The sequence below is a fragment of the Nelusetta ayraudi genome, unplaced genomic scaffold (genome assembly GCF_046127955.1).
Source record: "Nelusetta ayraudi isolate G7.1 ecotype Tasmania unplaced genomic scaffold, CSIRO-AGI_Nayr_v1 ptg000016l, whole genome shotgun sequence".
NCBI classification, from domain to species: Eukaryota; Metazoa; Chordata; class Actinopteri; order Tetraodontiformes; family Monacanthidae; genus Nelusetta; species Nelusetta ayraudi.
The window spans coordinates 4,204,928-4,232,275 of record NW_027466066.1 but is presented as its reverse complement, the minus strand read 5'-3'; the positions used below and the strand labels follow the sequence as shown (position 1 = coordinate 4,232,275).

The window sequence follows — 27,348 nt, the reverse complement described above, 5'->3', positions numbered from 1 at the left end:
CAGGCTGCGAATGGATGATCCAGAGTGAAACCCAGCCGAGCGACACCACCGTGATGACGTTGCAACAGTCGGAGCGGAGATAGCTCCCGTCCAGGAGATAAACCCCTCCTCTGTGTCAACATGCACTGAGTCCAAAGTGTAAACTTTAAAAATGAAACCTGCAGCTATTTGTAGCACTAGCGAGGGCTGATGCCCGGCGTGCGAAAGAGCTCGCGGTGTGGAAAAGGTCACCTGCATAGTCTTGTGGCAAGCGAACGGCTCTATTGTGTTTCTCACAGGAGCAGTTTTTTTTTTTCTTCTTTTTTTTCCAGAGGTGCCAGCTCGGCTCATAAATCATGATTTCATCGTAAAACTAAAGCGCTTCAAGAGCAGCAGCGCTCAACGTCCCTACACGCCCGCGCATGTAAATCTCACGTGAGCATCGTGGTGTCATCTGCATAAATGATCAAACTTTCCCTCTCCTGCGGTAGTGAAACCTGAACTGCGACCCAGACACAACAGTGGCCACCAGCATCGTCGTGTTCCTATGAAACATTCAGAGTCCCAGTTGACTGGACACGTGTTCGGCGAGCATCTTTTTCTCTTTTTTCTTACGCGTGGGCGGGTAGGCGGGCGTCTCGCATTTCACGTCTGCGTCTCCTCGGGTGACTGGTGTTACTCCCCCATCTTTTTATATTGGCCACGCGGCAGAGGTTGAGTGGCTGCGGGGAGGGGAGGGGCTGAAGGTGAGACCGACGGAAGAAGGGAAGATGCGGAATTTACAAAAAGGTGCTCAAATTGCCTCTCCGCGTCCAGGGAAACAAAGATTAAAGAGGAGCGAGTAATAAGGGAGCTGGCGCGAGAGCGGAGATAAGAGAATTTTTTTTTTGGGGGGAGGAGTTTGGGGGAAGAGGGGAAGTAACAATAAAGCGGTGGCGAACTCGAAGCGAAGGGCCATTTTTATCATTCCAAAGCGTTCACATTCAACAGCTCTCGGGCCGCCAAATCCGAGCGGCGCCGCAACAGAAAGCAATTCACGCAGCTGCTCGGATTCCATTAAACCCCAGCTGTGATGTTTTGCCCAGTGGACGGCCGCTTGTTTGTTTAGCTGTGCGCCGTCAGCGCCCGGCGTTGGCAGCCGGCGAGCGCGCGCGTCCGCGACAAAACCAAACAATATTTCTAATTGCGTCGCTCTAATTGTTCCCCGTCAGTCCCTCGGCTGCCACGGCTGAAGTCTCTTTTTCAACAGTACTGAGACTTTTGCCGCGATCGCTCTCCGGCGTTTATTGACTGCGGTTCGGGACAACAAAAAAAAAAAAAAAGAAAAAATCCTGTCGCGCCCCAATGGAGTGTATGTCCGATGGAGAGCGACAAAATATTCCTGAAACACATCCCCGTTGTTCTCGCGTTTTGTGTGTGTTTTTTTTTTAAAAGACAACGTCAAAGTGATGATATTCTCAAGCCTGCTGTCCTCCCTTTTGCTCCTCACACGGACAACAACAGCAACCAAATAAATAAATAAATAAACAAAACCTGTCAAAAGTGAAATAGAGAATTTGCGACAGCAGCTGAAGGCCTAAATCCGCGGAGCACACAGTCTCAGACCGCAGCTTGCTCTTTACCTACCCACAATCCCTCCCCGGAGGGAGAGAAAGCTAGTTTGTACTTTCCATTAGGGGCTAATTCTATCACGCAGCTGGTTTCCTATCGATCCAAACATTCAGAGCGACGTGCGAGAAAAGCTGTGAGTGGAGCGCAGCGAGGGTCTCCGTGGTTCCAGGGTACAGAAGGAAGGGAGGGGGGAAGAAAAAAAATGTGGGACAGCGGCGGTAGCGATGGTGACAGAGGCACATTTCAAGTGAAATGCAGAAGGAGAGGTGGAGCGCAAACCCGAATGCAAACCACCGTCGGGCGCGGAGGCTCAAAAGGCATTTGCGGGACACAGACGGACTGAGGTGGAATGTATGCACGCCGCTGAAAGAGCACACAGAGGGCAAGATGTATTCTCACATTTGGTGTTGTGTAACTTTGTTCTGGGACTTCCCCGCGCGGCTCATCGGATCTTCGGAGAAACCTCGGGGCAGCGGGAGCCCGGCCCCTGGCTGTCGGCCCTTTGTTGGGCCGTTGTGGAAATCTGAAACAAGGACAGAAGCAGAAACAGGATCCATGAGATACAACAGGCCTGCACAGCAGCAATGTGTGGGTCGTTACTCAAATGTCGATATCAGACTTGACACTTCTAGGATTGATTCTCGAATAAATAGATTACAGATTCCCTAAATGATAGGCACAGGCATTGGTATTGGTATGGTATCAGCAATTCATTGATCTTTAGCCAATTACAGAATTTGGATGCAAGTTAATAGTGGGTTTTTCGGGGAGGTAGATACTTCAGAATTAATGACCAATGAGACCAAAGTCATGGATCACAAGGAAAGAAAATCCATCACAGCGATAATGTATCTGAGCCAACTGAGTCGAATAACAGATTATTCTGCGTGCTTTCATCTCGAATGCTGGGGACGGCAAGATGAATAAGCTCTGGTGCCACTGCGCCTCGCGCACACTCTCGCTGTGGGAGTGCGTCAACACACACGGGCTCAAATTGGCAAAACGTTCGAATGGCGTGCGCGCGCACGGGGCGCTTGTCTTAGGCGCCCACTAAACTGCGACGTATGAAGGTGGCTGCGACAGAGCCTGGGCGGGAGAGAAAAACAAGAGTTGTATCCTGGTGACAGAGCACCGGCCGCAGATTAGAGTTATTGCTGCTGCTGTTGTTGTCGCTTAACCCGAGCGATTCCGGGAAAGCGGTGCCGCGGTCGAACCTGACTCACCGTGCCCGAGGGGGGCCGGCTCGGAGTTAATCCATAGGAAAGAGATTATAAAACGGTAGGTGAGAGGGAGCAGAGAGGTGGCGGCGGCACCGGAGCGGATAAAGGCGACGGAGAGTCGAGGGGAGTGGCGGCGGGGAGCAAGAGGTGACCGCGCAATGCGGGATAAAGAGGCAAGGAGTCCTGGAAAACACACAATCAAAGGTTGTGAGTCCACTTGACCTGGAACGCCCAAAGGAACGATTCCAGTTCTGTGGAACTGTCTCACGTATCCATATGGTGAAAGAAAAAAAAAAAAAAAAACATTGTGGAGAACGTTTCAAAATCGGAAGGGGATTGAAAGAAGGTACTTTCTGCTGCAATCAAGCAGGTCAATCACATCTTTTCCCCCAGCTTGGGCAACATTAGCCGTATGTCCCATCCCCTGTGGCAAGACTGTAATGTGCCACTTTGTTTGACTAAGTGAAGCCTGTCAAGAGCAGCAGCGGTTGATCCCATTTATTTCCCCCAATAAAAAGGAACCTGATAGATTTTTTTTCACAAACAGGCTGTTCCCTATGGACACGGGCAATATTGGCTAAATCAGCCGACTGGACTGGCTTGTACACTTTTTAACAGATACATTTATAAGGTTCTTAATTTATATGTCTGTATTTTATATTGTATTTATTTGTCTTGGCTTGACCGGGCCTGGGAACAAAGTTCCGTACCTCTGCACGTGTGAATGTGTTGTCGGCATTACAATAAAGTTTCCCTGAATCCCCTTGGGTGTGGCCATAGCCAATCATCTGCCTCTCAAGCCAACTGCCTTCATGTCCTGTTTCACTACATCCATAAATCTCCTCTTTGGTCTTCCTCTCGGTAGAAGTTCAACTTTTGGAACCACTTGAAAACATTTCTAGGACACGTTCTATTCAAACTTTCAATTGGCAAAGTGCCGATATTCCGTCCTTGAATCTCCTGCGCATGTGTCCGTTTTGCTTGCCCTCCCAGAACCATCTCTCACCTCCTGAACAAGAACCACCGCCAGCCAAAGTTAGCAAAGGACGACCGGGTGAAGGTGAAACCTCAATTATCCCAGCGCCACCGCCCGATGAAGAGCTCCCATCCCGGCGCGTTTCTTTCACAGGCGATGCGGGAGCCAGTCACACTCGCGCAGACACACGGCTCCCTCGCGGGCCCGCGCTCGCACTTACACCTAATTGCACACGCTCGCGGAATGTAGCTCGGTTTAATGCGAGAGACTCAAAAGCATCTGGGACACAATGGGAAGGCCGCGGCGCGCACAAGCTGCTCAGTGAAGCAAGCCAAAAAACCACGGACTACGCCGACAGATGGGGGGGTGGGGAGAAGAGGATGTAGAATTTAGTTGTTTTTTTTCCTCTGTGTTTACAGTCGGCAGTTAGATAACAACAAGGGCGCCGTGTGGATTAACACCATGGCGGAGCTTATGGTTCACTCTGCTTATTTTATCGCTGGCGCACACCCACGGTCTTCATGCAGCTCCCCGTCAGACCCATCAGCGTGTCATCTGTAACAATCATGCGCCTGACAGCTCTGCTCTGACGAGGCATTTACTGCTTAAACCTTTTGGAATAAGGACAACCTGTTTTCTCTGTTCTCGCAGACACTTTTGAGATGTGACTCACAGAACTCCCACTATTTACTTGTTATGCCAACCGGTGGACTTAGACGCTTCCCCGATTCAACCCTGAAATAACAGAGCAGAAGTTTTATTCGGCTAAAGGAAAGTGGTGATCACATAAAAAAAAAAAGCATTGTGGTCCTGTAAAGTGTGCTGTTGAGGTTTATGGGGACGATAAAGAGATGCATTCCTGTTTCCGGGTGGACGTTTGGCATTTAGGCTTTATAAGCCTAAATGTGACTCATTGTCCGTGCATACGGCCTAAAGTCGTTAGGATGCTCCCAGCGGAGGGCACATTAAGGTAGTAAAAAGAGACCAAAGTTTTATATGGTCTAGCTGCAAAAGCATTGCTTCAGCGACAATTCCAGAGCTGAAGCAGAGATTCTTTTCTTACACGTGCTTTATGTATGACACATCCTACCACTCGACTGCCACTTCGTTTTCTATCACTTACTTCTCGTCTGTGTGTATGTGCTGTGTGTGTGTGTGTGTGTGTGTGTAGCAGGGGGTGGGGAGGTGGAGTCTATACCAGCTGTCTTTTGGCGAAGGTGGACTTGCACCTTGTACAAGCTGCTCGTTCATCATAGGGAATACCACCATCCGCACCCACGGCTTTGGACAACTTGAGTTAGTTAGTTGCCAATTAGCCTTGTGTGCAACTGTTGGAGGAAGCCGAGGTATGTCATTACTCTGCCGTGGAAAACGGCAAAGAGCTCCCCCTCGTGAGTCACAACCTCACCGCACTTACGACCCCCCTGGGAACCATGTTGTTGCAGCCGAAAAAAGCCACAGGCCATGGCAGTATGACAGGGCGGTATGACAGGGTCGGTGAGACAGGACGATTCAGAGGATTCTAATAAACAAGTCATTGAGGTGCTGGAGTACCTTGATGTCCTAGCTACCCTCCTGGAGCCAAGAAGTGCTGGGCGGCTTACCAGCAACCTGGTGGCCAGGTCTTGGCCCATGGGGTCTGGTCTGGTATAGTCCAAAGGGCAACTTGGAGCCAGATTCCACCACCTGCAGGAAAGGACATCAGGGTGGAATAAACTGGATGGCAGGCAATCGAAGGAAACCAATTTGAGGACACAGAATAGAAAAAAGGTATTCTGTCTCTAAATATATCAAGGTGTTTATTCCATGCTCTCTTTAAGACCACATTTCACCTGCCTTGTTTATGAACCTTCCTAAACCTGTGGAAGGTGTGACAAATCCTCAATTACAGCAAGGAGCTTAAAGCAACAAAAAATGTTTTAACATACGCGACTCCCGCTCCCTCCAAAGTCCTACTCCCGCTGCTGAATGAAACAATGCAGTCGGACTGTATGCCACCATTTCACAAATTGGTCTGAATTTAATAACAACCGCATGAAAATGGTTTAAGGCAGTGTTTCTCAAAGTGGGTGGTGCCCGGGGGTACTAATGTTTTCACGTCGGAACTTTTTCCACGGCGGAACAATTAACAAAAAGTGTCCAAGGTGGGGCGTGACAGAGAAAGTTTGAGAAGCACTGGTTTAAGGATAGGATTGCATATCCCTGGTGGAATTCCCATAAACCTTTTGTGTGCCATTAGCGAGATAGGCTACACCTTTACGGATAATAAAAAAAAAACAATTATCTCAAAAGGACAAAAAAAAGTGTAGTTAAAAGATGTTGTCTGAGACAAGACTGAAATGCCCCTGAATTCCCACGAGCCCGGTTGTCAGTCGGTGTCTTGATCAGCTGCCTGGGTGATGAGCTTTAATTCCAGGCTGGCGGACAAATCAAGTAAACCAGTAGAGTGAATGTGACATAATGTGTGTGTGGCGCATCAGAAATACGTTTGGGGGTTGCAGCCAATGAACTCCCGGTATAACCTGTCTCTCCGTGTCTGGTTCTCTCGATCCAGTGTTTGTTTGTTTGTTTTTTAGCAAACGCAGACTGAATGTTTTTTGTAAACACCCTCAAACATTTGACTATTTTTAGCAACTAATGGTTAAAGAAAAACGCTGTTACTTACTCACTAAAACTGAGCTCTGTCTGCAGGCTGTATGCGCAGTGAAATCTACATATTAAAAGGTGCACACACATTTTTTTTTGCGGGGGGGGCCTGTTCAGATTTTGAGAACTTGATTAAAAATCTTTTTGACAACGCGGACTAAAACTAGGACGAGTGAACAGCACCGACGACCGTCGGGGTCTAAACGGCGTTGATGGCAGAGGCGAGAGCGGAGCCAAAGACATCGGCCGACAGGCTGCGAATGGATTATCCAGAGTGAAACCCAGCCGAGCGACACCACCGTGATGACATTGCAACAGTCGGGGCGGAGATAGCTCCCCTCCTGGAGATAACCCCCCCCCCCCCCCCCCCCACCACCGACCCCCCCTCCGTGTCAACATGCACTGAGCCCAAAGTGTAAACTTTAAAAATGAAACCTGCAGCTATTTGTAGCGCTAGCGAGGGCTGATGCCCGGCGTGCGAAAGAGCTCGCGGCGTGGAAAAGGTCACCTGCATAGTCTTGTGGCAAGCGAACGGCTCTATTGTGTTTCTCACAGGAGCAGTTTTTTTTTTTTCAGAGGCACTGGCTCGACTTATGAATAATAATTGTGCAGTTAAAAGTAAAACCCTTTAACGGCAGCGGCAGTTAGCTCGCTATCAGTTATCAGTCCTGACCACCGTACAAGCTGAGAATTGATACATGCCGCTTTTTTACTCTCTAGGAAACAGTGTTGGGCAGCAGGAATGCCATATGGATGCCTTTTTCCTATATGCTAATCCTTGAAAATATGTGAGGGTGCCGTCACAGCACTGCAGGTTTCTACCTCGACTTCACATTATATTTATTTTTGTTGTTTTTCCTCCCTGCCTGTGCTTGGGACTTGAATTTCAAGGCTCTTTGGGGACAGCTTCAACAAGCCCACACAGGCTTCCGTCCTCTCCTGCATACATTTGCCATTACGTTTCACACCTTTTACTTTTTTTTTTTTTTTTTAAAGAACATTATGCTCTCTGAACAAACAAACACTACGCCCATCTCCACTTCAGAGTCCCCAAGGTGACGCTATCACTTTGCCGGAAGAGCCCAACAGGTTGCCTTCAATGTATGTGTCCTCATGTTTGTGCTGCGCCGAGCCAGAGCCCGGAGGGTGAGGCAGGCGTGCGGAACATGAATCCAGGAGCGCGGCGAGCTCCGGGTGGGCCCACGCACATCTCAATGTGTGGCTGATAGCTTGAGCACAGAAATCTGGAGTCATGCTGGCGCTAAATATAGACAAAGGCTTTATGTAAGCACAAGTGAATCATTCCCATTCCGCGCACTCGCTTGCTCGCTCGCTCGCTCGCTCGCGCGCCACACAAGTGACACGGCGCAGGTGGAGGAGACACGGAGACGCGTTTAACATCTGCGGCGCAAAAACACACATTTGCACGCCGGCGCCCGTGCGTTCCCCTCGGGGCACGCTATTAGTGAGGTGGTTGGAACACGCTAATCAAAGCGCAAACATGATTGATTGGCCGCGCCGTCGAAAAAGGGGCCCCGAGGCTCCGTCCGACACTCGAGCGACGCAAACACGCGTGTGTGGTACGCCGACGGCGCCGCGCGACGAGATATCGATCGAGTCTGCCACGAAATAACGAAGCGGGGGGGGGAAGAAGCCAAAATGAATAATTTCCAATTAAGAGAGCGGGGAGAGGGACGGAGCGAAAGCGAAGGCTGACAGAGAGGGTAAGAAGGAGGACGGGAGAGGACGAGAGAGGGCGACGGCGGAGGCAGGGGCGGCGTGTCGTCATCATGGCAACAGAGTGAGAGGAGTATCTCTGCTGGGCATGGAGTCTGGAAATGCAGCGGGGCGCGCCGGGATTTTGTACGTCGCAAAAACCCCAAACGCAATCTGTGGCTCGCTCCCCAACTCAAGACGCAGGATTCAAGTTTTAATGAGACAGATGGGAGGAAAAGCGGGGACCGTCTGAAATGTCATTAGCGAGAAATGTTTTTTCTGCTCCTCACGATGCCGCATTTGTGAGAACACACGCATGCAGACATTCTCAGAAGCCGAACGTTCACCGCCAAAACTCGACACTTCACCCGACCCCCGACCTTGCGGCTGGATCATCATTAATTCAACTTTGATTTCAAACGGATACGCCTTGAGACGCTCCCAACTTAATGGTTTTATGGCCATTGCAACTATGATGATGAGCTCATCACTCAAGGAGACAAAAGGAGGGAATCCCTGACCTAGCTGCAGGTGGGACAGAAATAGGACGCTATTGCAAGTTACTCATTGTCCCTGGCCTGAAGTATGGTGAACACTAGGACTGTTGCGCCTGTAATGTTTAAAATGGATTTGTTCTGCACGGGAAGCTTTACTCATCCCACTCCCCATTTTATTTAGCATTCAGATTAAGCAGCGAGCTACCGAGGGTACAGGGTGCCATGAAGGACGAGCGTGGGGAGCAAGAGTGTGGGAACAACATCCATCCATCCATAATATGCACATGCGTTTCTGGTGTGATGTTCTGAAGGCGCCACTTCTATCTTGGGGCACGTCCACAACAGACCAGGCCACATTCACTCCTGCAGGAGCAAATCCACTTCCTTTGACACGCATCACTTGAATCCAACATGACCTACAGTTTACCTGCGATTGCGTCATCATTTTTGGAGCCGTTCAGTCTTTTTTGTTCGTAGACGGCTGCCAACAGTCATTTTGGCTGTGAGTCATGTCCACGTTACGCTACCACACTGGCGCCCAAGCTTAAGTCCAACTGTGCTGGAGCCAGAGAAGTGTACCATGCCTTAGGTCAGCGCGGAGTGCTCCAACCAGTCAAGCAAACCGGATGTTAAGGGTCAAATGTGATTGGTTGTGGTACGAAGTACTTACTGCACATCAGGTCTCAAGGGTGAGGGCAGGGTTTAAGTCAGCAGTTTATAAGATTATATAAACACAATACGAACAGCCAGGAAAGGAAAAATATCATCAAGCAAGCAGTCAAGGAACTCCTCCAACAGGAGTGCTCGAGGCCAAAATGCCACCCTGGATGGCAGCAAAGAGGATTCAGAGGCAGCCACTTTTAGGCAAACAGATCAACGCCGACACTTCCTGCCATCAAGGGGCGTCAAAATGTCCATCTCCCGCTGACGGCGTTGGAACAACCGTCTCCTCGTCTTTTTCAGATTGAGAGCGTTGCCCTTTCCATGACATCTTTTCCCCCGAAAAAGGAGAAGACAACACTTTACCTTCCCCGTGTGCATGCAGGCACCGAAGCGTTCGCCCCCAGCGGTTTCCATGGTAACGTGAAAACATTATTCTGCTTAATCCAAATGTAGCCCCGCCATCCTTTTTCGGGTTTCTCATTACGGAATGAGGTTTTAAATTGGCCGTCGCTCACAGGGGGCGAAGATATTGAAGTGCATAGCAGTGTTACAAGAATGCTTCAGGACTCCAGTTACCTATCAAGACGTTTTGCTCGCGTCAAGCGTAAACCAGTGGCTTAATAATTTTAGCAGGACAGGAAGTGAACATTAACAGAGGAGCGAAGGAACAGAGCAAGACACCAGCTGCATTCTGATTAGCCACTTGTTCCCCGTCAAGTGGCTCCACTGCAAAGAGTATTCATAGCCAGGGCAAATACAGGGAACTGCTAATATTCACTTGCCTGAGGCTGACAAATATGCACAGGCTAAAACCACTGAGTTGTCCTGGTGGAAACTCACCCAGCTACGTTTTCTCCTTTAATGCAGTTATTTAAGTCTCTAAATATGTTCACACAACAACAAACAGCTGAGGGAAAAAAAATGAGTGTTTTTGGGAGCTATACTTTAGCTGTCTTTAAGAAACAAAATTTAAACTAGCACTCATCATTGAACCGTTGATGAGGCTAAGATGTTAGCATTAGTTGATAGCTGAAGACGTTACAGGGTGCACAAGCAACTTTACTGGCAGGAAATGCTTTTGGCTAACGCTTCCGGCCCAAGGAGTCCAGATTCGGAGAGTGAAGTTCGCCGAAGACAGGAACATAATTCTGTCCTTTTCAGGGCTGAGGTAAAACTTACTCACAGCCCACCTTCGTTGGAGCGCACACAGACACATACAACGCGCACACACAAACGCACACACATAGCTGTCATTGACACCTGACCAACATATAAAGGTAAAGGTCATCCTGCTGGTCTTTATGGTTCCGAGCATAGTAACCAGCTCACACACACCACCTCTGGAAAGTCAGTCTCACACACACACACACACACACACACACACACACACACACACACACACACACACACACACACACACACAAGCACACATTGCCTTCAGTTACATCAGAAGAGATTTTAATAATACTCATGAGTGTCTCAAAAGCACACACACACACACACACACACACACACACACAGAAAAAAAATGGTGCACCCCTGAAGGTTGTGCGTATACCGTCATCTCCACCTCAGTGCTATTCTGTGCATGTCGAACACATAATACCCAGCGAGAGATCAATAGAACTGTCAGATTATACAGCTTTGGTTTAAGGTGTTGCATCACAGATATTCACCTTGACTCTTTTTTTTTTCTTTCAGTCTGTCAGTGATTTCATAGAATAGATTTCAACCCCAAGAGGGCTGGAATCTGTGCATGCTGCACTTCTGACACTTTACTTGACATGCATTTGGATGCAAAATTGTACGAGTTTCTCTTTTGTTGCTGTTGCTTGTTTATTTTTAACTACACTGATATTATGCAACACATAATGTGTAATATATATATATATATATATATATATATATATATACACATACATATATATTTGAGCAAAGTGTTTTCTTACATAAACGCATAATAAACTTGTGACCCGACACTCTGACACCACCTCACGGCAGTTTTTGGGTTAGTTTTTGGGAAAGTCTGCAACAAACCAAGGCCCACAAATCACTGCAGTTCGTCTCCCACGTTCAACTGGGCAGCCTGGGGATCAATGGAGCAATGGCGACATCTAGTGTTTGTGTGTGTGTGTGTGTGTGTGTGTGTGTGTGTGTGTGTGTGTGGTATATTTTACCATGGAATTTTTTTTTTCTTTTTTAAATGACACATTCCATGTAAATCCATGGAGAAATGCAGAAACACATTTGAGCTGGAAAACTCAGGGCAGAAAACAATAACACAGCGGTATGGTCCTTGCAAGCCTGTGCAGACTTTACTGTACAGTGATGAAGAGCGCGGTTTGGCTGATGGGTTGCGGCCTCGACACATTATTCTAATCCATGATGAGCAATTTTCACGTGTCAGCTCAAAGCCACTTATTGTGAACGTTTCACTCGAGTGAACTTAATCCGCTCAAACGTTCCTCTCTCATTTCTCCGGTTGAACTTGTTTCACACACACACACACACACACACACACACACACACACACACACACACACACACACACACACACACACACACACACACACACACACACACACACGCAGGAAGTAGAAAATTTTCCTCTGTGCTTCATGAGGATGATGATGATAAAAAAAAAAAATCCAATTTAGCGGGCCTTCAGAAGCTGTAAAAAGGAAACGTTGCTCAAGAGCCTGCAAACATGAGCGCGATGTGGAAAATGAGAATGAATTGGACGGCGAAAGGTGAAATACGACTCGTTACATAAAAGCATGTCCAGAGGGGGTCTTTAAATTATGGAGGACCTTTCACAAACCAAGCACCTCCGCGGTTCTTGGAGAGGGAGGAGGGTTTGTTTCATTAAAAAAAAAAAAAAAAAAAAAAAAAGGGGGGGGGGGGGGTTGCGGGAGGGGGGTTTGCTTGTGCAACTTGAAGAAAGCCACCAAAGTCCACGTTTTCATTTTGTCACAAAATGATGCTTTAATGCAGTTTCTGAAGGCAAGCATCACACTTGGTTACAACTGTGGAATGTCTAGGACGGCGAACACGCAGCGAGGAAACCTTTACGAGCAAATGAGAACATCCTGTGCCCATTTTTTTTTTTTTTTCTTCTCCCAATTCTGGCTAAAAGCTGCGCGGCTGACACAAGTGTTTCTGCCAGTGAATTTCTGATCCGCCCAACAATCTTATTCCGTCTGTGGCTGCTTTGCGTCTGCACACGTAAACGAGCAAGGTGCAGAGTCGCCTCAAAAGGCAACTCAACACTTCAGGAAGCGTAGCTTCGGCTGCGTGAGACCTCAACGTTGGAAGGACTCAAAATAATGACGATAATAATAAAAAACAAAAAAACAAATCCACAACAACTCTCCCTAAAAATCAACTCCAACGTCTCCCGGGAGAAGACCTCGGGGGATTCACTTGATTTCAATGCTGGTGATGCGGGCGTCGCCGTCAACGCTGATGTGGGAGTACTTGTCTGCGGCCATGCGGTTCGGGAAGACGATGGTGGAGCCGTCGGACAGAAGCACCTGGAACTCCTCCGGGTTGAAGGTGATGACAATCTAGATGAGAGGTAAGTGTGTGTGTGTGGGGGGGGCGACATCAGAAGAGGCCGATTAAAAAAGGGGGACAGAGTGGACTTGATGTGACCATTCTATAAAATCAGCTTCTTAAATGAAATTGAACCCCCTTTCCAGGCCAGACACATGGCGCACACACCTGATCTTTACAGCCTCTAAGGGAGTCTTTTATGCATAGGCCTACCTTGAACTCCTCCCCCTGCTTGAAGGGGAAGCCTCCCTGGCGGACCTCCTCGCCCCAGGTGCCGCCCTGACAGGAGTTGCAAACCACCGCGTTCTCGTCTCCGTGCGCGTTGAAGCGAGGGTTGATGTGCATGGTGACGTCCGTCTCGTTGGGGCCGAGGTTCACCATGAAGCTGCAATGAAAAGGAGCAGAGGAGAAGAGTTTTCCAGCAAGTGCCTCATTGTGTTTAAAATAGTGATTGAAAAGATGCGCTTATTTGATTTATGGCATTTTTTTTTTATTTCCACAATATCACAGAGGTCAAACATTCATCATTAAAGTCATTTTTGACAACTTGATAAATTCAGGGTTTTATTTTTAAAGGGATGCGTAAAAGAAGCTTATTTAAAACGTTACTGCCCCCTAGTGTTAAGTTCTCTCACTGCCGTTCACAGGGACGATTACATAATCAGTCCCAGTACAGGAATAAGGACAGATGGTGTTTTATTGATGTCAGTGTTTAACCTTCATCTGGGATTTAAGATTTACGGTTAAGACACCGGGTCTTTGTAGGTCTCTGTATACTGAAAAGATTCCATGTCGTTCCTATTTTTAGATATTTATTTTTTTTATATTATAGGTGAGCAGCTTTGCATAATTGATTATCATTAGAATCCTTTACCAGATCTGTAGAAAATGTGACGTTTGATCCCACTGGTTTCCAGTCAGCTCCGTAATAACCAAAGGTGAGATTGCTGCCCTTTGTGACATCACAATGGGTCAGCTAATTTATCAAAACAAATACATGTTTTTCTCATTTCTGGGGAGCTCGCTGAAAAGCTAAAGACATTGGTCAGGTGAATTAGTGAGGTATGATGTGAGACCTTTAAATCTAGTGACAGGATGGAGATACACCGTTGTTTGAGAACATTTCCAAAATGAAATTTGCTTAATATAATAAGACCTTTAGGTAAGTATGTCTGTTGTGGAGTAGATTACACAGTAACCGCTGCTGCTGCTGCCAAGCGGAACCCTCTCAGTCAAGAGGAGTTGTTTAGGAGTTTGAGCTTTCTACTGTTATAATACTGTTATAATATACTGCTGTATACTCACTTTGAGGCCTCAGGCCTGGCGACTCCGACCAGGGTCAGCGTCTGGCCAACCTTGAAGGACATGTTTTTTATAATCATACCCTGCGCGAGATGGGGGGTTGGGGGGGAAATAAATCAGAGTATGAATAGATATCTCAGTAGATCCAATTATTATTGCAGCTCCGGGCCACAGGACTGCACCACGGGCAACCTCGCCGACTCACTCGGCTCTTTCATGAGGAGAAAACATGTGTTTCAAATTACACTCCCTCTGACAGAGCAGTCAGAGATTCCAGCTTCAACGTTGTTTCCATTTACAGTGCACAGCTTTTGGCATATGCTATAAAATGTTTAAAAAAAAAAAAAAGAAGAAAAAAAAGAGGAGAGATTACCATGTGGCCGAGTAACATTTTCCTACAGCGTAATAATTAGATGACACACAATGAAGGAGACGTGGACGTGGACGGGGGGGGGGGGGCAGAAAAAGGGCTGCACACAGCAGAAACCCTGGGTTCAGGTTCTGTCACTGTGGCAGGGAAACACTGAGCCATGCACGATTTGGAAATCGTACTTGAGCAACCCATATTTCTTCCCCCTTCCTCGCTCCCTGGTCATTAAAACACAAATCGCCACGGTTGCCATTCTGTCACACTGTCAACTGATGCATCTGTGGAACCGGGAGCTGTTCCCAAGGCAACGAGCACAATAATAATAATAGCAGCCATTTGTTTCACAATATTTTAGTCGGGCTTAAAGTATTTATGATATGCAATGAAGTGCAGGGGACAAACGCCGACTCTTGACACTCGTTCAATGCCAAAAGCAGAACGAGAACAGGGCGGAAACATTTGCACTTCCCGATTTGAATTAACGTCAGTAATACTTGTGATTTCAGCTTGGATGATTGCATTACGTGGCTGGTTCTCAGGGCACAGGGACAAGAAACTCCACGGCGCGTCTGAGATTTTAATGCGCTGCAGCTGTTTGGGAGGGGATGGGAGGGAGAGATAATCCCTCGCTATCATTACCGGTGCCGAACGTTCATTCTGCTCGATGACGAGGAGCGAGGGGCAAGGGGGCCGCACTTTGGAGAGACGTGAAATAAGAGGGGAGGGTTGGGCTTAGGAGGGGCCGGGTAGCACGGTACCAAGACATTCTTTCCGCGACAGAGTCCAAGTGTAATCGTGTAGCACCGGCGCCCCAATGGCACGGAGGCCTGGGGGGGGCGAGGCCGGAGCTGGGAGCTGGCAGCTGAATCAGTGAGACACTCTGGAAAAGATGCTAAATCAGTGCACTTGGCACAAAGTCTCCCCCTTTCCTCCATCTTGGGACACTCCACGTGGAACTGAAAATCTGTGCAGCACAGCACTGCACGACCTGAATCTAAGAGGGGCCGTTTGATTTCTCTTTCTCTCTCTCTCTGTAAAACTGTCGATTCTTTAGAGAGAAACGAAACAGTCCCTTCCTCTTTCAGGAATGAAGATTAAAACTAGACAAAATGCAGAAAATCCTACATGCCTAGTAAAGGTGGTTTAGGCTGCATCCCCTGCATCCTTGCAGTGACCCATCCGAGCATCTTTTCCCACCAATCATGCTAAGCAGTTTCTTGAGAGCAGACCGCACCGCAGCCTGCGCTCGGCCTTGGAACGGTGACACAGCAACGGCCGAGGACGAGAGGAGTCGGGGTTTAATTCAATGAGCGCAGGAGGAGCCCGACGGCCGAGACGTGTCGACTTTCTTCAGTTTGGATCAGTGCTCTGCGGTGAATACTTTGACCATAAAAGGAAATCTGGGATTTCCCTATTAAAACATTTTGCATGATTATATAAAAGAAGGTCGCAGGACAATGGGCAGTTCAGTATTAGCAGATGTGACGAGACGCAGAGATTACTGGGGCACAGACGCAGTGCGGCAGGAACTGAAATAATGATAATAAAAAGAAAAAGTTTACTCACTTTCATCATCTTTGCAGATCTACTTTGGTTGGGTGCAGCTGAGGAGACGTGAGTTGCAGCAGGGCCTCGCTTCACCGAGTCCAGTCAGGAGGGTATTTATGTATTCAGTGTGGGCGGTTCCTTCAACCTGAGTGACACCCCGAGCCGCAAATACCGCCAGCCCTCGGGAGAACACTGGGCCGGTGATGTCATCGTGAGATCGACGATCTTAAACGACTCACTCGGCTGTTCATTTAGAGCTCAACAGATTTTTTTTTGTCTTTCGTTTTTCTTTTTTTTTTTGCCACAGTCTCGATTAAAGGACGGGTTTGTTTTATCTAAACCAGATTGTTTCGACGTGACCCGACAGAGGTTCAGCTCCGACGGTGAGCGGCAGACTAGATGGAGCGCCGGATAAAAATAGAAGTGAGTTTGTTGCCTGGCAGTCAGCTAAATATTTGGCAGAGCAGACGGCCCTGTACACCCACTTACTGTATATAGACTGTAAGTCATAGTAGGATCAAATGGCAGCAGTTGGGGATCACAAAGTAAACTCTGCACTTAGGCGAGACCCGAGCCAAAGTGCAACTGTGGACAGGATTTGGAAACTCTGAATATGATCTTTGACCTCGAGACGCTGATGTGATGAACCAAACTTTTCTCCAACCGTTGGCCCCCGAAGTGACTCTCAGCTGTCGTGGCAGGATGACGACGCCACAGCAACAGTCAAAACTATTGAACTTTAAAATCCTGTGATTTTAAGTGATCTAACATGTCTACGTTTTTACTGTTTTATTTTAAGTGCTGTTCTATAAACTGTTTTCTCTAAACAGACAAAATACTGTTTCTAAAGTTTGGTGAATTTAATGCGCATACAAATCTATGGACAGATTGATACTGATATATTGATACAGAACGTAGATTATTTTTCATACCGCTACTATATACAGTATATAGTTTAATACAGAGACTAGATAGAAATATGAAGACTTAGATACCAAGATGAATACTAGTTGTAGTTAGACAGTTTAATACTGATTCTAGATGAGGTTTAGCACTCATAATAAATAGATTACAACTGACACTACATAGATTAATATTGCATATGTTCTTTTTAACTCATGCATAATACAGTAGATCATTTAATACTGACAGCAGATAGCTTAATAGTACACAGACACTTCGATGTGGATATATATATACACGATTAATACTGATACCAGACAGACGGACAGAGTAACTGCTTGTTGGGGATACACCTATGGCAGGGGCTGTGGTGACAAAGGGGTCAAAGGGGAAGGAATGTGCTGATCACCAACGCAGTGTCCACTTTCAAGCGGACTCATTCGCACACAAGTGTGGCTTCGAAGCAACTGGGACTGGCCCGTAAGCTCAGCTGTTCTCTCCGACTGTTCAGCGAACAACAGTGAGAGGTTTGTTAGTCCACACAGCTGCTGCCTGCAGCCATCCAAAAAAATGCAAAACATATTCAAAAAAAAAAAGAATTAGAGGAGTTGCAGTCATTACATCCACACATCAGCTGCTGGATATTAACCACATACCATGCATGCTGTTATTTGTAATGTACGCTTCCTTGCGAAACTGCCCTGTGACTCGTAGAAATTAATAAACAAACCGTTGTTGTCAGGCTCATGTGATGTAACTTTTATTTGGCACAAAAATCTTCGATGTTCTCTTCCAACGCCCCTCGACCCAGTCTCAAGACAGTCAGCTGATCTCATGACAGCGAGCTCAAAGACTTCCACAAACAAACAAAACACACACTCACACGTCCACACACTTGAATATAAAGAAGTTCGTTAATGTTGTTATTATGTGTTTGTACCAGCACAAAACTGGATCAATTCATTGTCAGAGTGAATTCAGAGTAGAAAAATAAATACAGATGCTACATTCATCTGAAAACAAATAGCATCTGTGTGCCATTTGATTTGAAATTGAAAATGAAGAAGAAGAAAAAAAACCTGAAAATGCCCCCCCCCCCCCCCCCCCCCCCCAAAAAAAAAAAGAGATATCACAAGGGAGAAACATTTTTTTTGGTTTGCTTTGCTGGGACTGCCAGCTGTGATAGGTCCTAACTGCTGCGAAGTAGAAGGCTGGCAATCAAGGAGCCTTTAACGTTTTACACACAAAGTCAATTTTTCAATGCGTCTGACTGCTCCCCTCTATGGGTACCATAGAGGCAGTGCAACAATTTGCCTACACATTACGTTTGCAGTCTTATTGCAGTGACGTCAGGGTCAACAGAGGAACTCATAACTCAGACAACCAAGAATTCCAGCCTAAATGAAAACACTGAATAAATTCTTACATTTACAATCAAAGGCCCACAGGTTTAACCCAGAGCAAAGCAGGGATGGTGGAGTGTCTTGAGATTTCAAACCAATTTTAAATTCTAAGCAACGTAAAAAAATACAAATCTACATTTGTTCACATGACATTTGCCAGTTTAATAACATCTTTTATAGTCTCTTTTGAACATAAAAACAAAACAAAAAAAATATTCAAAAACCGGTAAAACAAAGGGTTAATACCATAAACATCCTCACTACTTTGCTAGCATAAAAGCTAGGTCATGATGAAATACCTTGAAAACGTCTGCAAGGTACATTAGAGGACTGGCTCTTGCTCAAGTGACAAATACTTGTTACACAACAATCCTTTATTTCAAACACTCCCTCCAACTGACCTGTTTTTAAAGTCGAATGCCAGGTTTATTTTTGTTCATAATGACAGATCAAAGTTTCTTTGAATATCTGGTCAACACATAAAACATGTGTTAGAAGCAACAGAAAAGACACAATGAAAGCCTGGTACTCGCGGAAATCTTTTTTTTTTTTTTTTTTTAATTAATGAAAGCAAATCTCAGTGAACATAAGTCAACAGTAATACAGGAATGTTACACTGTGATTGCACCATAACACACACAGAAACACACGGCGGAGCGGGCCACCCCAGGTACACTTTAATCATATGAACAACCCCCTCGCTTCTATTGGCCCGCTGTTTGCATATTCCCGGTCACTCTCACACGGTTGGTAGGTTGAGTGAAAAGAGGCGTGGCTAGTCGCGTTTACCGTCATAATTATTGATGAGGCTGTAGTTGCAGTTTTAAATTGACCCACTTGCACACTGGAGACACGTAAACAAGCCAAGATGACATTTAAAATATCCGCGAACGTGAGACTGTAACTACTTTAAGCTCGCTTCTTTCAAGACCATTGCATAGCTAATTAGCCAACGTTGGCGGCAGTGCGCGGCGCAGGGTCCGGGGTTACGTTTTACGCGTTTGGCTTCCTGCGGTTGTCACGTAGGATATCTTCTAATTTAGTTCCTGCGAGTCTGTCCTAAAAAATGGCATCGATACAAGGGGGGCATGAGGCCGCAATAAGCCCGGGCTCCATACCGCTTGCCGACGCTCTAGTCCCCGCGAGTATATTTGCTCCGGACCGAGGGGGGTGCGGAGACGACGCCGACGATGAGTGCTTCGAGGACGGCGACGCGTTCAACGGCGAGCCCGAGGACCGGGGGGTGGACTTCAGCAACAAGGTAACGCTAGGCCTTGTTTGTTTTGGCAGCGCGGAGCTACCGTTAGCCGGAATGAATGAATGACAAATCGTGCCGTTTTTCGCCAAACTCATCTTATGACCCGACGTCGAACGCCGGGCGATAACCACACGGCCAACGCGCGCCCGTTGCAACCACGCGAAAGCAGCGCATCGACTGGCATTTTTGCATTTCCGCGATCGCTTTCGCTAGCGTCTAGTTAGCTTGGACACTAGCCGTGGCTAATGCTAATTGCCAACGCACGCTTTTATCGTGTCAACCACGTCAGAGCTCTGTTGCTTGTGGAGGCTCGCTGCACCATATGCTGCTAGCACGGCAGGTTTTCACCACAGTTCTTGTCCGAAAAACGAGGAAATGCCTTTCGAGGGAGGTCGTGGTTACTCAGCTAATGATGATAATAATAAATAACTGGGAGGGAATCCTCACTGATGAAACGCTGGGCAACAAGATAAAGCAGTTAGCGACAACCTATGACTAATTCAACCGGCAAGGAATCCACGTTAAAGGAATACATCATGACTTAAACATATGTTTTCTTTCAATAACAGGTTTTCTGTGTAGAATTTTGAAAATTAAGTGAAATAGTGACGTTTAAGACGTTTTGCCAGCAATTAATGTTCATTTACGCATTAGAGCAAATTCACACTGGCCGTGTCTTGTTTACCTTTTGCCCTCTTGTTCATAGGTTTGCGTCAGCCCTTAATGTACTTTGTAATCTACTTTGACCTATTGTACGATACTTTACGTTACCTATGCATTTAATTTTCCCTCTCTTTTTAAAGTTGCGGTTCTGATCATTAACTTTCTCATCTTTTACTTAGAGGATAGACTATTGCTCTAAGAGGTGACCTTCAGGTACAGTTTGCCGTCCAGTGGGAAAAATGACAGCTGTGTTTACCAAGAGGTCCATATGACATGAAGCCCTTGTTAATTTTTTTTTAAAAAATGGACCCAACCAACATGTACTAAACACCAAGTTATATTTGCCATGTCATTAGATGTCATCCTGGAATAACCTACAATTGCACCCTTTTCTTAACTCTTACTAATAGGACACATTTTTAAGAGTGGCCAGCAAACAAGTAGTCTGGATTTTGCTAATTTCTGTGGAGTTTAGACCAGATACACAGATGGGTTTAGAAAAGCACTGGACAAATGAAATTTGAGTCACTCATAGTCTACGTTTAAAACTGTGTGTTTGCTGCCCAACAGCCGCCTCACCAGGCCTGTCCCTGGAGTCCTACTAAGTTTGTGCTTTTCTCCCCTCTTTCTCTTTCACTCCCAATAAGCTGGCACTCGTCAGTCCCAATGGGGAGCAGTACGACTCGTTACTTCGCCAGCTACGGGACAGGATGGAGGAGGGATGTGGAGAGACCATCTATGTGGTCGGGATGGGCTCCGGTGAGAACAAGACTGTTATTTAAATGCGCTTTAGAAAGTGTCAGCATTTTGTTTGACAACTTTTTTGTTTTTGTTTTAAGGATTTGACAGATTCAGCACCATAGTTGAAATGCTCACAACAGATGCCTGTACTTCTCATTTAACCCAGAAATGCACCTGTGGCAGCCCCGTGTTTAGCAAGTATAAGGCGAAGCAATGTGCCTGACAGCAGCGAAATGTATACATCGAAATATCCCAGCGAATAGGAGCTTGAACTGTGGTCTGGAAGACCCGGGTGAATCCCAACTGGTCCACCTTTGTTTTCCCCTTCTTTTAACTGAGAGGGGGAAATACCAACTGAGACTGTAATAAAACTGGGAGTTTTTTTTGTTGTTTTTTTTTAAAGGCCTATTGTTTTGGGTTTTCACTTACCTTACCTAGACACTCTGCACAGCAGGAATGCAACAGAAATGCAGGGTGGGGTGGGGGGGGGATTTCTTTCTTAGAGTAAGGCATAGTGAGGGAAGACTCAGTCCCCATAAACATCAACTTACAGCTGTAATTACATAACATTTGGTTGTTTTGTTACCCTCTGACCTCTTCATGTCCCTTCCACTGGCTTTTTCCAGACGGTGGCGACTGGGGTCTGGATGAGAAAGACATGGAGGCATCAGTTGCCACCGTTCATTCCATGTGCGAGCAGCTGGATGCTGACCTCATCCCTCTCCGAGAGCGCAACGAGGCTGCTGGTCTGGTGCGCGATTATTTGATACGCAGGCGCGTGGGTGAGCTGGACTTCCTGGAGGTCAGGTCAGTCCTCAGCGTCACTTAGGGTTAGGGTAGAAACCGTCTGCCGCTGTGCCACCAAATGCTGACCGCCGTTTCTTTTGTTTTCAGCAGTAACGAAATGTTTGGGTCTCACGGTTTCCTGCAGGGTTGCTGTGGTGGGTAACGTAGACGCTGGGAAAAGCACACTGCTGGGAGTGTTAACGCACGGGGAGCTGGACAACGGCAGGGGGTTCGCCCGCCAGAAGCTCTTCAGACACAAACACGAGATGGAGAGCGGCAGGACCAGCAGCGTGGGGAACGATATCCTGGGTTTTGACCAGGAGGGACAGGTAACATTTTCAGAAGTTGCAATCACGCCTTGGGGGTTTTCACAGTAGAAAAACAATTGTGTTGCTTGAAGGGGTTCTTTTCCTTGTTTTGTTGTGAATCATTACAAGTCCTTGTTTTGTCTTCAGGCTGTGACAGAAAACTGGGGGGGGGGGGGGGGGCACAGAGTCACGTCGGGGGGGGGAACGAGGCGCCCGGGGGAACTAATGTTTCCACCGTGGAACAATTAACAAAAAGTGTTCAGTAGGTTGTAGCTAAGAAAAACGTTGCTCAGGTACACAGGATGGACAAATATTTGACAGGGACGAAAAGAAGAATTCAGGAGTCTGGCGGTGGCGTGAGTAGCTGCGAAACGATGGTGTCATTCACGCCGGACTTGAAGCGGGTGCAAGTCTATCGGGTCAAAAGTCAACTTTGTCCTGGAGACATGGGGCCACTTGCAGGTTCATCGGGATCCATCAAGACACAGCCACATCAAATTTGGGGCTTCTAGAACAATTTTCTTCCTCCAAGGTGGGGCGTGACAGAGAAAGTTTGAGAACCACTGCTCTAGTGTGTGATAGGCAGAGGTGGCACCACTTCAGGTTCAAGTTGTTGTTAATGCACAAGAACAAATATGAGAACTTGACAAGACTGAAAATGAAAAGGTTCACCTTCTACAAAAGATAGGCAAGGCGCCGACGACTTAATGGCAGTGCGAGTCCTGTGGATTTAATCTAGCCCATTTTTTCGGCATTATTCAGGTGGTGAATAAGCCGGACAGTCACGGAGGAAGCCTGGACTGGACCAAAATCTGTGAGAAGTCCTCCAAGGTCATCACTTTCATAGACCTGGCTGGCCACGAGAAATACCTCAAGACCACCGTGTTCGGGATGACTGGACACCTGCCTGACTTCTGCATGCTCATGGTGAGAAGGCGAATGTTTGTTTAGATGGGGAATTATCGTCATCATTCTGGATAATGGGGGGTATTCAATTTTAACAACATGTGTACAATCACTGGGGTTTAAACTTCTGTTTAAAATACGGGGCACCGTCGCCTCAAGAAGGCTGCGGGTTTGATTCTTGGACGTTTTTTTGTGCGGAGTTTGCATGTGGGGGGGTTCTCTCCTGGTACTCCAGTTTCCTCCCACTGTCCAGCAACATGCTCATTAAGCTAACTGGCAACTCTAAATGATCAATGGGGGGGGGGAGGGAGGGGAGGGGAGAGTGAATGCAGTGGGGATGGTTTTCTTGGTGGTCATGAGACCAACTAGCACCGACTTGCTGAAGGTGTGGAAGAAGAGGTTGGTTGCATTGTGAAATCTTCTCTTGTGGCTCTTCTCCAGGTGGGCAGTAATGCAGGGATCGTAGGGATGACCAAAGAGCACCTCGGACTGGCCTTAGCCCTCAATGTTCCCGTGTTTGTAGTGGTCACCAAGATAGACATGTGCCCGGCCAACATCCTACAAGGTTAGTGCACCACGCTACTTCCCCTTACGGCCGTCAGTTGGGTCCACGCAGTCGAGGCTGCTTGTGTTTACGCTGGAACTCCTCTGGTCCATGCTTCCAACAGAGACGCTAAAGCTGCTCCAGAGGCTACTCAAGTCCCCCGGCTGTAGGAAGATCCCTGTTCTGGTTCAGAACAAGGATGATGTCATAGTCACTGCGTCCAACTTCAGCTCAGAGAGGTACTTTGTCTGAAGTGGTAAGATTTCCACTGAGCCAACAAACGCCCTGACCTGTGTGTGTGACTTTCCTCAACAGAATGTGCCCAATCTTTCAAATCTCCAATGTGACCGGAGAGAACATGGACCTGCTCAAGATGTTCCTCAACCTGCTATCCTCCAGGACCGCCTACCGGGACGACCAGCCCGCCGAGTTCCAGATAGACGACACCTACTCAGTACCGGTACTGACACATAATGATTCCTGCATTTTTTTTTTTACTTTTAAAAATACAAGCGGAGGCCTTGTATACTATACTTACTACTCCTGAAACCGGTTTCTGTTCATTGCTCAGGGAGTTGGCACAGTAGTATCTGGAACTACTCTACGAGGGCTAATACGACTGAACGACACGATGCTACTAGGACCGGACCCCTTGGGCAGCTTCATCCCCATCGCTGTAAAGTCAATTCACCGCAAGCGAATGCCAGTCAAGGAGGTCAGGGGGGGGCAGACAGCCTCATTTGCCCTCAAAAAGGTTTGTAGCAAAAACATCTTTTCCAGCTACGGAGAGCCTGAGATTATTTTTTATGTTTGTTTATTGTCCGAATTGCTGCTTGTGCACAAAAAAAAAAACAAAACAAATGCAAGTCGTCTTTCCTCCAATCCCGGCGCTCTCTGTGCAGATCAAGCGTTCGTCCATAAGGAAAGGGATGGTGATGGTATCGCCAAAGCTGTGCCCACTGGCCACCTGGGAGTTCGAGGCCGAGATCCTGGTCCTGCACCACCCCACTACGATATCCCCCCGATACCAGGCCATGGGTGGGTCGCCCTACGCAGATTGCAAGGAAAGCAACCTTGCTCTTTGCAGCTTTGGTTTGCTTCCTTGTAGGTGCAGGTTCCTTCGTTTGTCACCAGAATCTTTGTACTCATCTGTGTCACGTCCTCATCTTCTACTTAGTGCACTGCGGCAGCATAAGGCAGACGGCCACCATCTTGTCCATGAACAGAGACTGCCTACGGACAGGGGACAAAGCCTCGGTCCACTTCCGCTTCATCAAGACTCCCGAGTACCTGCACTGTGACCAGAGACTGGTGTTCAGAGAGGGACGCACCAAGGCGGTCGGCACCATCACTAAGGTGACACCCAGTTCTTGATCAGTCAGCCGTTGGGAGATTTCTAAGCAGGCATTTAAAGCTTCCGAAAGCTGTTTTCATTAGTATTGGCCACCATTCATTGAACGCACCACAAATTCAATTATTCATTAAAATGATTGCAGACAAAGTTTTAGCAGAGAGGGGCCAAAAGCAGGGGACACACTCAGTCAAGCAAGCTTTTTGGATACATTGCTGCAAATGGCAGCTTGACTAGAGTCCGACATGAGAACTTGGTTGGTATAAAGGTTTTAAGAGCAGATTAAAACTACTTTTCACGACTTTAGAGGACGCACATCAGCAAGGCTGCACTTTAAGTAAAAAGCCATTACACGAAGCACTTGTCCTTCCGTAAAAAAAGGGGTTACGGTTAGCCCTCGCCTGGGCTTAGCTGGACAACGCGGTAATACATTTAAAATAACGGAAGAAAGAAAAATGTCAACTTACGTTTTTTTGCAGCTGCTGCAATCCACCAACAACTTGCCATCCAACTCCAAACCGCCACAGATCAAAATGCAGTCGACAAAGAAGGCGCCACAGAGGAAAGAGGACGGCGCTGCCGTGGCCGGCGACGACGGAGCTACGATAGCACCGCCAGCTGGTGTGAACATGACACAACTGGTGAGGCGCCTTTATTTATTTTATTTTTTTTTGGGGGGGGGGGGCTTTTGATGAAGTGCGGCGACTCTGCTTTTGCCTTGTAGTGCAGCTTTTTCCTGACACCGGTGCTCTTTTCTAACTCGCTACTCTGCCCTGTCCTCTCCTCCTTTCCTTCCTTCCTTCCTTCCTTCGCCACTTAACACCCCCGGCTTGGATTCTTTTTCTTTGCCTTTCGTTCACCCCAAATTTTTAAATCTCCCACGCCACAACCACCCGCTTCACACGCACTCTCCTGCCTCTGCTTTGCATGGCTGACCCTCTCAGGGAGAGGGAGAGGAAGACCCTCAGATGAAAGAGGGCAACAAAGAGAACAAGGTAAAAAAAAAAAAAAAAGGGTTGTCTCTTTACAAAAGGAACAAGTACAGAACATGGGTAGAGAGTGTGTGTGTGTGTTTGTTTGTTTTTTTCGAGGGGAAGTTGGCTGACGTGTGTTGAGATGTTGTTTACAGTGTGTTTATTTTCTTTCCTCCAGCCAAAGTCTGCAGGAGGAGGAAGAAGAAGAGGTGGCCAGAGGCATAAAGGAAAGGGCCAGGGCAACAACACCAACTCCACAGCAGCCCCCTCTGCATCAGGAGTGGGAGGCTGCTGAACTCCCCCCCCCCCCCCCCATGCTCCTCCTCCTCTTCCTCGTCTACGCCGTCACTCCACCAAGTGTCTTCATCTCACAAATTACAATGATAGAGATAATCGGAGCAGGACACTCCTCACTTCAGTTATGCTTGCCTTTTCTTTTTTGTTCGTTTTTAAGAAAAACAGAAGAAAAACAAACCACCAGGTCCTGTAGTTGTCTTTTTAAGGGAAGTCTGAAGAGTATGTTCTCAAACGAAAACACCCAGTTTTTTAAGCTGCCTTTACAAGCAAAGAGTTTTTTCTGATTGAAACGTTTTTTGAGGTTCACTTCAAAGCGACAGGTACTTTGTGATTTTGTACTTCCATGGAATCCCAACAGTGGGGCCTCCTCCGCTCGGTGCGAAGGCGGGGAGGCCAAATCCTGACTAAAACGAGGGACCAGCACCGACAAGAGCAGCTAGAATTGAAAACTCCCCGTCAATTTTCAAACCCCTCCCACCACCACCCCAACCCCCAACATGTATTTCCAGGGAAAAAAAGGAATATTCTATTTATACTTATATATGAATCAGCTGTTCAGTTTGTGCTTAGACTGAAAAAATGCCACTAAAAAAAAAAAACAAACAAAAAGAAAACTTGTATGCAACTTAAATGAATGTAGCCGAGGGCACATTGATTTCAAAATCTAAATAGAGAGATATATATATATGAGAAAGGAATCTGTTACATGACAGGGCGGTCATTTATTTGGCATACATGCAGAATGGTCTTGTATCTTTCAGCCAGTCAATAGTCCCCACCATGCATCCACATCCCAGACCCTGGACCAGTAGGTTTAGCACAGACATATACAGCACACGACCTCCCGCCACCACTCAGCAGACACTCGGCGACACATGCAGGACTTGCGGTGTAACTCTAGTACCCTGAAACGCTATTGGCCGGTTACCCGGTGAAGACACTTTGTTGCTCAAAAATTCGGCCATGAATAAACAAGCTTTACTGAACTTTTGTCTCCTTCATTTGAAGTATGCATATATATCTATATATATAGCTATATCTATATATATATATATATATATATATATATATATATATATATATATATATATATATATATATATATATATATATATATATATATATATATAT

General features: G+C 46.9%; 2 protein-coding genes across 3 annotated transcripts; one reads left to right on the top strand and one right to left on the bottom strand.

Moving 5' to 3' along the window:
• Window positions 1-12,267: 12,267 nt before the first annotated feature.
• On the bottom strand, window positions 12,268-16,259 carry lgals2a (lectin, galactoside-binding, soluble, 2a). The gene is made up of 4 exons (XM_076023996.1): window positions 16,102-16,259; window positions 14,169-14,248; window positions 13,077-13,248; window positions 12,268-12,874 (listed from the first exon to the last, which is right to left on the bottom strand). Exons 1-4 carry the CDS (start codon window positions 16,108-16,110, stop codon window positions 12,728-12,730), a joined length of 408 nt encoding a protein of 135 aa, XP_075880111.1. The 5' UTR covers window positions 16,111-16,259; the 3' UTR covers window positions 12,268-12,727.
• Window positions 16,260-19,206: 2,947 nt separating this feature from the next.
• On the top strand, window positions 19,207-27,203 carry gtpbp1 (GTP binding protein 1). Of its 2 annotated transcripts, XM_076023993.1 has the most exons (14): window positions 19,207-19,650; window positions 20,958-21,069; window positions 21,678-21,858; window positions 21,983-22,166; window positions 22,908-23,072; window positions 23,493-23,616; window positions 23,720-23,834; window positions 23,911-24,055; window positions 24,167-24,349; window positions 24,498-24,633; window positions 24,773-24,951; window positions 25,426-25,587; window positions 25,891-25,941; window positions 26,099-27,203. In XM_076023993.1, the coding sequence occupies exons 1-14, from the start codon at window positions 19,456-19,458 to the stop codon at window positions 26,213-26,215; spliced, it is 2,049 nt and encodes a 682-aa protein (XP_075880108.1). In that variant the 5' UTR covers window positions 19,207-19,455; the 3' UTR covers window positions 26,216-27,203. The 2 variants fall into 2 exon arrangements, with proteins under 2 accessions (XP_075880108.1, XP_075880109.1); XM_076023994.1 differs by lacking the exon at window positions 25,891-25,941 and having other exon boundaries at window positions 19,209-19,650.
• Window positions 27,204-27,348: the final 145 nt, after the last annotated feature.